At 34.2% G+C, this 10,541-nt stretch overlaps 2 protein-coding genes across 2 annotated transcripts; one reads left to right on the forward strand and one right to left on the reverse strand.

Moving 5' to 3' along the window:
- Nucleotides 1-669: 669 nt before the first annotated feature.
- Nucleotides 670-4,021, forward strand: LOC139891304 (ferrochelatase-2, chloroplastic-like). Its single transcript, XM_071874257.1, has 9 exons — nucleotides 670-872; nucleotides 1,195-1,465; nucleotides 1,567-1,710; nucleotides 2,055-2,156; nucleotides 2,292-2,395; nucleotides 2,497-2,623; nucleotides 2,919-3,071; nucleotides 3,257-3,357; nucleotides 3,487-4,021. The coding sequence occupies exons 1-9, from the start codon at nucleotides 787-789 to the stop codon at nucleotides 3,791-3,793; spliced, it is 1,395 nt and encodes a 464-aa protein (XP_071730358.1). The 5' UTR covers nucleotides 670-786; the 3' UTR covers nucleotides 3,794-4,021.
- Nucleotides 4,022-4,903: 882 nt separating this feature from the next.
- Nucleotides 4,904-8,002, reverse strand: LOC139891305 (uncharacterized). The gene is made up of 6 exons (XM_071874258.1): nucleotides 7,625-8,002; nucleotides 6,807-7,075; nucleotides 6,621-6,707; nucleotides 6,452-6,523; nucleotides 6,181-6,297; nucleotides 4,904-6,091 (listed from the first exon to the last, which is right to left on the reverse strand). The coding sequence occupies exons 1-6, from the start codon at nucleotides 7,941-7,943 to the stop codon at nucleotides 5,144-5,146; spliced, it is 1,812 nt and encodes a 603-aa protein (XP_071730359.1). The 5' UTR covers nucleotides 7,944-8,002; the 3' UTR covers nucleotides 4,904-5,143.
- Nucleotides 8,003-10,541: the final 2,539 nt, after the last annotated feature.

Below are 10,541 nucleotides of genomic sequence, written 5' to 3' on the forward strand. Positions count from 1 at the left end.
TAAGAAGACTCTGTAAATTCCAAAGAGAAACCATCATTATTAAACGTTTAATTTCCAACAAACAACTCACCTCATCCGAAACATGAGTGATAAGCCTTTCGAATAAGCCTTGATCACTTCATGGATATCGTTTACAAATCATATCTTTGAAACTAAATTTTTTTTAACGCCATAACGTCTATATCTTGAAGTAGATTCCTGTTAAATATTGCACCCAAAAGACTTTCTAAAAAAGGAATGATTCTCACACACTGTTTTTTGATCCTCACACACCCTTTTACCCTATTATTAGGGAGGAGTTCAAGTAAATTGGTGTGTGAGGATTAAAAAACAGTGTGTGAGAATCATCCTTTCTAAAACACTTTTAATAAAATATTCATTTCATCTCCGTTAAATTTTTAAAAATATTTAGTAACTTGTTTTTTTTTTCGGGAAAATATATATATATTTATTTAAGTAACTTGTATACGGTAATAATACGGAGTAATAATAATACGAATACGAACGTAACGTGATGAAGACTTGATGAGGTGGTCTTACCTGCCAACTTTGATGCTGCAAAGTCAAAATTGAATACGATTAATCGAGTGATTAGTTTTCACCCACGACGTATGTATTGATTCTCCAACAACTACTATAATTATGATCTAGTTAGTTAAATTCTACATCTAATAAAAGTACTTTAATATCCCATATTTTGTACCAAACCTAACAAAACCCTAATTTCTTCTTTTGTGAATCTTATAAACACATTCAATCTCCATAAACGTTTGTAAACCTAACGCTATGGATGCAGCAACGAGTTCATATGCTATATCTAATCTTAGTTTCTCAAAATTGAACCCTAATTTCAGAAATGATCGTAATTCTGTGTAAGTTTGCTTTATTGTTAAGTTTGATTTCAATCTAATTAAACATTTTAATCGTGTGATTGGTATGCTGTTCAAATTGCTGATTTTTAGGGATCAACCGTACGATTATTTGCCTTTGAAGAATTAAATATATAATTGATATATAGAATATGTTACCTGCGAGCTATAGACATATGTTAGGTAGCTTATTTTGGATGTTAGTTTATATAATAGTTAAATGATGTATCTATGTGTGTATGTGTAATTACAAACTCAATTGTGAGAGACAATTATATGATTATAGATTATGGTTTACAATTAAACTTCATGTTTCTGTTTACAGTCATGCATGTGAAATAAGATGTCAATCATCAGCGAGATCTGATACAACTGAAAGCACTTTCGCGAGTTTGAAATTGCATACGCCTGTTCAAAATAGAAATTTGGCTGTTAAAACTTTCTGTTCAGCGGGGGCATGGGCACACCCTGTGAGTGTTACCGAATCTCATTCACACGTTGAGGAGGAAAAGATTGGAGTACTTCTTTTGAATCTTGGAGGTCCAGAAACACTTCATGATGTTCAACCCTTTTTGTATAATCTATTTGCAGACCCGGTATGTTTGTTATTATAAGTAGCTCCATTTCTACATCAATATGATGCTGACTTAGTTTAATTGTTTGTGATGTATTAATTATGTATGGTATATTTGGGTAGGATATCATTCGTCTCCCAAGGTTGTTTCGATTCCTACAACGACCCTTGGCACAACTCATTTCAACACTTAGGGCGCCCAAAAGTAAAGAAGGTTATGCTTCCATTGGAGGTGGTTCCCCTCTGCGTAAGATAACTGATGAACAGGTAATATACTTGAAATCTTGGTAGTTGCTCATGTTTGTTTTAGAAAAATCATTTTTTTTATTGAGTACCATAAAGTTGTAATTACTAATAGATGCAGAATAAACCAAATATAATGAAGATTGAATACCTTATTGTTGTTTTCACTAGTAGAAGCTGATAAACCAAATATAATAGCAACCAACCAAACTATGGATACTTATCGTATTGGACCAACAAGCAATAGACCAGCTATATTTTGTTTGCTTACCCTGTACCTGTTAATCTTGATGTGTCAGTTTTAGCTGCCTTTCATCTCAGTTTATATTCAATAAAAAATGTTACATTACTCTTGATGTTTGTTGCAGGCTGATGCTCTTCGAATGGCACTTGAATCAAAGAATGTACCTGCTAATGTCTATGTGGCAATGCGTTACTGGCATCCATTCACTGAGGAAGCTGTTAATCAGGCAAGTAGAATTGTTTGACAGCCATGTAAACTAATTTGAAACCTTAAAATATTGCATAAATCTCTTATACTTCAGTCTGTCACTAGCACTCATTCTTTTGATGGTAATCTTGATTTTGATTTCCATCTACTGCAGATTAGGAGGGACAAGATTACAAAGCTTGTTGTGCTTCCTCTTTATCCTCAGTTTTCTATTTCTACAACTGGTTCAAGTATTCGTGTCCTTCAAAACCTCTTTAGGTGACATTATTTTTTTGTGAATCTAAATTTTGTTATGTTTTTTTGCAATCAATTTGTTACAGCAATATTGTAAACAATATTAATATGAGATACATACACAGGGATGACAAGGTTTTGTCAAGACTTCCCGTTGCTATTATCCAGTCTTGGTATCAGCGTGAGGGTTATGTCAAGTCTATGGCTGACTTAGTTGAGAAAGAATTGCAAAGTTTTACCTCACCCGAGGAGGTTAGTTCATTTTTAGATTGTTTGTCTAGGAGTGCCATTTCGATCCATTTACTTATGAATGAGTCAATTCAGGTTACCTTTTATTCCTAACGGGTCATATTGAGTATACAAGTATAATAAACTTAAGTGCTTACGAGGAAATGGGACAATAGTGTCAAAAGGGTTGAAACTCACCCCAACTGTATTATATATTCATATCACCTCCTAAATAATATGTATACAAAAAACTAGATTATTTTTTGATAAGCTAGACTGTTAATTAGTTATATGACACTATTTGTTGTCAATTTTGAAGGTCATGATATTCTTCAGTGCCCATGGGGTACCAGAAACTTATGTTAAAGATGCTGGGGATCCATATAAAGATCAGATGGAGGAATGCATTTACTTAATCATGCAAGAACTCAAAGCAAGAGGAATTGACAATGACCACAAACTGGCTTATCAGGTCATTCATTCAACTTATCTTTTTTAACTTGTTTCTTATCTTTCTATTACTTATTCATATCTTTTCTGAAATGGTAAATTGGTAATTAGAATGAGAAAATGGCAAAACAATAAGGCACCTATGATAGTTCTTTTATTGATGATAGTGGTCCTTAATTTTGTCTTTTTTTTTTGTTTATGTATCAGAGTCGAGTTGGTCCCGTTCAGTGGTTGAAGCCTTACACTGACGAAGTCCTTGTTGATCTTGGCAAACAAGGTGTTAAGAGTCTCCTTGCAATTCCAGTCAGGTAACTATCTACATATAAAACCTTCATTAATATATCTACATATCCTGTTACCCAACTGGCATACATTTTCACATCTAATGTACACTTTTGTAATCCGTTAATGTTAAGTTGGTGTTTGGATTTGTTCAGCTTTGTGAGTGAGCACATAGAGACACTGGAAGAGATAGATATGGAATACAAGGAGTTGGCCCTTGAATCTGGCATTGAAAATTGGGGTCGTGTTCCTGCTCTCGGGTGCACCTCATCCTTCATTGCTGACTTGGCAGATGCAGTTATTGAAGCCTTGCCTTCTGCTACAGCAATGACAACGTCGGCTACTGATGAACCTAATAGATTTAGTCAAGATCCGGTTGGATATGCTGTCAAGATTCTGTTGGGTTCCTTCTTAGCATTTATATTGCTAATATTCCCTGGATTCAAGAATCAAAACGTCTAGCGTTTGAAGAAAATAAGTTAAATAAGAGACATAGTAGTATACTACAATATATAGCAGCCGGGAATTTTGTTACACGTTACAGGTCGAATTTTGTGCCTTTTTCTTGTGAACATTGGAGACCCACTGGAGAAGTCGTTTCACTTTGGTTTCTTTTTTCTATAAAAGGTGTGAATTAGAGTGATATGAATTTTTTATTTTTTTACAATGTAAGTTCTATTTAGCGATTAATTTTATGTTAGTTGCTAAAACCAAGAAACAATGATTTGCACTCTAGTCTGAAAATGTATGAAAGTTGTATACACAACAATGAAGAAACTCGCCATGATACTTCTAAGCTAGTATTAATATCAACATTAGTAAATTAGCAGACAACAAATAGGAACTTGAGAAGAAGAGAAGCAAAAGTAAAATGCAACAGTTAAGCTTGCAACTTACAGGAGTTGATGTCTCAGTCTGATCAACACTGTTATTAGTGTATATATCGATGTGTAAAACAAGTCAAGTGGTAATCCACAATCAAGTTGTATCTCCCTAATTTATCTGTAATCCCATCAAACCTAAAATCAAATTCCACGACACTATTAAAATAATCATATGTTTGGCAAGGTTGTAAAAGTCGCGAGTTGGGGACGAGTCGTTCAGGAACTTTGGAGGGACGAGTTGAACGTTGACCAATGTTGACTTTTAGCACTAAATAGATTAAACATATATGTATTACGCAAAAAATATATCTAAACATATAAAAAATATACAACATAAATATTTCCAACCAACCTAGATATAAGGCACAAAATATAAATTTAAAAATTTAAATTTTTTTTACCAAACTTTGACCAACTTTAATCCGACTTTTTAGCGTTGGCCATCTCATACCGACTTTGACCGACATTTACCCGACTTTTTAGCGTTAACCAACTTTTAAGGGGTTTTTGGCGACTGAGGACGGACTATTTGGGCGGTCGGACTATTCCCCAAACCGACACACCAGCCAACTTTTACAACAGTGTTCTTAGGTCAAAAGAACACTCAACTTCTGAAGACCATAACGATAGAAAAATAAAGACCAATGCACATTATAAATGTCAAATTAGATACTAATCGTCATGGTCATCACTATCCTTCCTCATCATATGCTTTCATATAAGCAAAGAACCAACAATAGACGATAAGAAAATTCATGTATGAATGATTTTCAAATGTTTAAAACCTTCCATTCATAAGGGTATGATCCACCCAATTTAGAAAAATCATTTGGCCAGAGATATCATCCTCTCTCTATCAACTCAACTACAGCCTACATAACCTATATTACGCCTACCAACAACTCAAATCATCATACAAGGGCATCTTTCAATTTTGCTGAGGTGAGCCTTTTGGAACAGGTTGAGCCGCCTGAGATGCCGCCGGAGCTGCAGTAGCATCAGAAGAATAAGCAGGCGGTTGATAACCACCGCCATACGACCCTCCATATGCTGGTGGTTGCTGTGCCCCATAACTTGGCGGTGCACCATATGGTGGCTGGGCATATCCTGCACCACCATAAGTAGGTGGTGCACCATACTGCGGTTGACCATATCCAGTTTGTGGACCAGTACCAGGATTTTGAGTTGTAGGTGGTCCATAACCACCATATCCGCCAGGTTGTGTTCCATACACAGGCTGGGAAGTTGGTGCAGCCCCATACACAGGTTGGCTAGACCCCTGTGGATAACTCGGGTTTGGACCAGGCTGCTGACCATAACCAGATTGAGCCACAGATGTTGGAGGAGCTTGACTGGCATTTTGACCATCAGTGGTTTGGGTTTGACCAGCAGCATTATATCCAGAAGTAGGATTATCATAACCATGTTGACCATGTTGACCTTGTTGACCATAGTTATCAGTGGTTTGACCAGCAGCATTATATCCAGACGCATACCCACCAGAGCCTTGACCTTGTTGACCATAGCCTTGACCTTGTTGACCGTAGCCATAAGCTGATGCATCTGTAGTGGCTGGTGCACCAGGTGGTTGGGTCTGTTGACTTTGTTGATGACCATAGTAATCATAACCACCACCACCACCTCCTTGTGTTGTTTGCTGACCTGTCGGCTGGTCCCAGCTTCCAGCCCACCCACCTGAAGTTTGTTGTGGATAGCTACCATATGGAGGCTGGGTGTATGGGGCCGGTTGACCAGGGTATGCACCAGGTTGTGTGTAGCCATAATAACCTGGTTGCTGCATTTGTGCACTAGGGGTTTGAGCTTGATAACCTTGCTGAGGGTATCCCCCGCTTCCCGTTGGATTGCGAGGACGATTCTGCACAATAAGTATCATTTAATATTTTATAAAATATACCACATTGAGATCTGATATAAAAATATGTGTGCACGTATATGTATGCATACCTCACTGATAACTTCATTAACCAATTGTTTTGCAGCCTCGATCTGATCACTTGATCCATCTATCTGTACAGTTCTGTGTGTTGATGTATCACCAGGAGGAAGGTGTAGTGGTATTACCTGATACAAAGTGAAAAGTACAGTATCATAACCCATAAACGTTTCACTTGTAAATTCCTCGAGTAGCAAGAAAAAAATTAAACTTTTATACAAAAGAGAAAACATCAAAGTGCACTGATATAAATTTCACAATTAGTAAAGAAGTTGAATAAACCTGAATACGAGCTCCTGTACTGGCTTGCATAGTTTTTATCGTCTCACCCCCTTTACCAATAACAAGACCAACCTGCAAAGATAGATAAGTTACATAATGTGCGTACATAAATGGAATTCCTTTTGTAAGATTTCAAGCAAACATCGCAATTTCTTTTAAGCGTAAGTACCTTCTTGTTTGGAACTTGCATTGCAAACTGTACCGTACCCTGACCACTCACCCTTCGAGCAACTGTGCCAGGACCTCCTGACTCGGCCTGTTTAACATATCACATAAGTTTGGGCATCTAAATGCATGCATGTATACAAACTATTGACCGATGAAAGAAGAATCGTATATGCAACCAAATAGATACCTCAGCAAGAACATCCCTTATCAGCTGCTCGGCTTTCTCTATAGATTCTGCAGAACCAGTCAGCTCAACTTCTCTAGTAAGTGAATGCGGGTCCACATCCATATCTCTGGTGATCTGAATCTTAGCTCCGGATTGTAGTTGAAGATGTTTGATAGTTTCCCCAACTTTACCGATGATAACACCGACCCGTCCATTTGGTATCTCAATTTTCTTGCTTGGGTTTCCATAACCATAAGATGAAGGCACTGAAGGAGCGGGATGTCCTAAGTCTGCATTGATTAAAACATTAATAAATGAATCCATAAGATATAAAGTGTCAACACATTCTGATAGAAAACTGAAGCAGAGATTGTTATCTGTTATCAATGTGGTATATCTTTGATAATACGAAAACATTACGATACCTAATGCCCATCTCTGTCTAAGCAAACATATAAGCGCAAAATAAACAACATACGCGGTATCATGATATGATCAATCATCAATCATAAGAAAGATCAGAAGCTCAAAAAATCAAAAACAGTTGGAAAAATAATCACAATTGAGTATATAGCATAATAGCAACATCCTGTACTTTAAAACAGCAAAGAACAATTAAAGGTTTACAAATCTAGCTGCAAAATTTTCAAGCTGTGAAATCCTTTTCCATCACTATGTACAAACTATCTAAGCATAAAATGTGAGCATAAACTCAAGATATAAACAGAATTATAACACACATAACCATCAGTTATTAGCACTAAACCCTAAATACATACAAACATATAATTATACACATACGAAATAATAACTATAGATGAAAGATAAAGGATTCGAACCAGTAGGACCGGAGCTAAAATCTCTACTATCATTAGAATCCCAACCGGTACCACCGTTATCGAACTTAGGACGTTTGACTTCGGCATTGTTGAATATACGAGCAGCAATTTCCTGAGCTTTTTGTTTAGCAAGCTGGATGGCGTCCATTGGTGGAGGTACGTTGTTGTACGAAGGAGCGGAATCGAGAGGATTGCCATCGGAGAATCCAGTGGTACGACGGCCGGAAGACGGCGGAAGTGGAGATGTGTTTGAATCTTCGTATTTGCGTTTCACGGTGGTGGAATCGGCGCCGGAGTTGTACTGTGCGTCGCCGGCCATTGTGTGTGACAGTGAGAGTAGAAGGGAGTGTAAAACCCTAGCTGGTGTATATAAATATTGGTAAAGTTTTTTTTTTTTTTTTTTTTTTTTTTGGATTTACTACTATGGAGTACGGAGTATTAATTAATAAGATTATTAAGATAAGATATTTATTTATATATATTTTTATAAAATCTTTTATCAATAAGATTAGAATTCTAAACCTGCAAATTAATATTCTTATTAATTTTAAAAAACTTCAATTCACACATCCCAAAATAAATTTTTGTTGTTTTTTTTTTTTCAAGAATAACGAAAACTTTATCGAGAAACAATGACACTTTTTTTGGAAAGAAATTTTTTTATTAACAAACGTACCAAAAGCTCTCTAGCAAAGAGATAGAAGAGCATTATAAAGGGCTCAAAAGCCAAACATTCCAATTTATCAAACGCTTGGCCTTATAACGCAGCCAAGAGAACGAAAAGCATCTAATGAAATCTACAATGTTACATTTATTCACCAATCTATCATTAATTAGCAAACAATTACGAAAACGCCCTATCAGGCTATCATCCAATGAGTCGCAGCCACGATCACATAAGCACGGTCCCTCGAATCAATAGAGTTAAAACTCGAGTCCATCTAGCTCAAAACTTCCTGCCATGAAGCAAAAACAATTTGAGATCTATCGAACCAAATGAAAATAACATGTCATACTTCTTGAGCAATCAACCAAATAAAACACATGGTGCAAACTTTCAATGCTATTACGACAGTTTAAACAACATATATCCTCAATTTATAATCCCCTTTTCGATAAGTTAAGACGATGTGGAAACTTGTATAGAATGAACCGCCACATAAATATATTAACATTGTCGGGTAAAAACTTTTTCCAAATCTTGGGAGTTGTGACGACCCGGAAATTTCCGACTAAATTTAAACTTTATCTTTATATTATTCTGACACGATAAGCAATGTTTGTTAAGTTAAATCTCAAGGATTTTAAACTATGTTTATACATTCATTTAAACCTCGACCAAATTCCAATGATTCACGAACCATTAAATGAACATATATGAATATGTATGTATATGTGTATATGTTATAAATTGAAAATGTCAACAAAGTATTTAAACGTATAATGCTTTATATGAACGTATTTGTTTCAATATGATTATCGACGAAATTAAAAATATATATATTAAATGATTGAATTATCAGAAACATTGAATTATGATTACAAGTCTCTGTTGAGAGGTCCACTATGATTTGAGAAAATCTATTCCTCTTAACGATATTCGGAATAATTTGTAAAGCTATTTATAAATAAAAATAAAAAGTGTCATTTACGAAAGTTAGACAAAAGCTAGTGGAGAATTGGTTTCCATAATATTCTATTAATCTATTTTCAAACGTACAAAAACGTTTTCAGTTTAAAAAGAACTTTATTATTAAAATGTATATAACTTTTATAAATATCTAGAATCACTTTTGACAACTCATTACTTAACCAGTATAATAAATATAACGATATTTATATTTTATTTCATTAAATATATATAACGATTTAAATTAATATTATATATATTTATACGCGTATTATACATACATAGTTTTTATACTTTTACTATACTTTAACTTTACCTTTACTTTACTTTTACTTTACTTTAACTTTAATAATCCACTTTAATAATTCATACTTTAATAATTCACTTTAATAATTCATACTTTAATAATTCACTTTAATAATTCATACTTTAATAATTCACTTTAATAATTCATACTTTAATAATTCATACTTTAATAATTCACTTTAATAATTCAAAAATCTATTATAAATAGAATTCAATAGGTTTCATTATTTCATAGAAACTTGAAAATATATTTCTCTAAACTCTCTCAATCGATTTATATATATATATATATATATATATATATATATATATATATATATATATATATATATATATATATATATATATATATATATATATATATATATATTTGCTCTGTATTATTTTAAGATATTATTAGTATACATAAAATATTACGACGGAGTGATGTCCGAGTGATTTCAAAATAGTTTTTTGAATGAGTCGAAGCTAAGGAAATTATGGGTTATAGCTATGGAGGTGATGGGTATGGTTCATGGGTATGCTCATGAGGTCAATCTAGTGTTTATCATCTCCGTTGCGTCTACGTACTTTCCTGCAATATTGAATCTCAATATTGATACGTAAGCACTCATAACTTAACTTTTATATATCAATAGTGTATCCCTGACTAGTGCTCGAGTATATAGGATTATGCATGCTTGTACATTCGATATTGTCCTTAGATAGGTTTGTTGAATCCTGAATTAGATACATATGCTACTGAGATAGGGTATATGATATGCATGTCATTGGAAAGCTAGCGAAAAATTAAGAACTTTTCATTAAGATATCGAATGGTTTCGATGAACGGATTAGAAGTTACAGTCAGCTGAATTTTAGTATTATTGTTAAAATGATTATTATTACTATCGTCGTTATTATTTTAATAAAAATATCATTGTTATTATAAAATATCATTATTACTATTATGTTACTATTATCATTTTATCATAATACCAT

The sequence above is a fragment of the Rutidosis leptorrhynchoides genome, chromosome 2 (genome assembly GCF_046630445.1).
Source record: "Rutidosis leptorrhynchoides isolate AG116_Rl617_1_P2 chromosome 2, CSIRO_AGI_Rlap_v1, whole genome shotgun sequence".
NCBI lineage: Eukaryota > Viridiplantae > Streptophyta > Magnoliopsida > Asterales > Asteraceae > Rutidosis > Rutidosis leptorrhynchoides.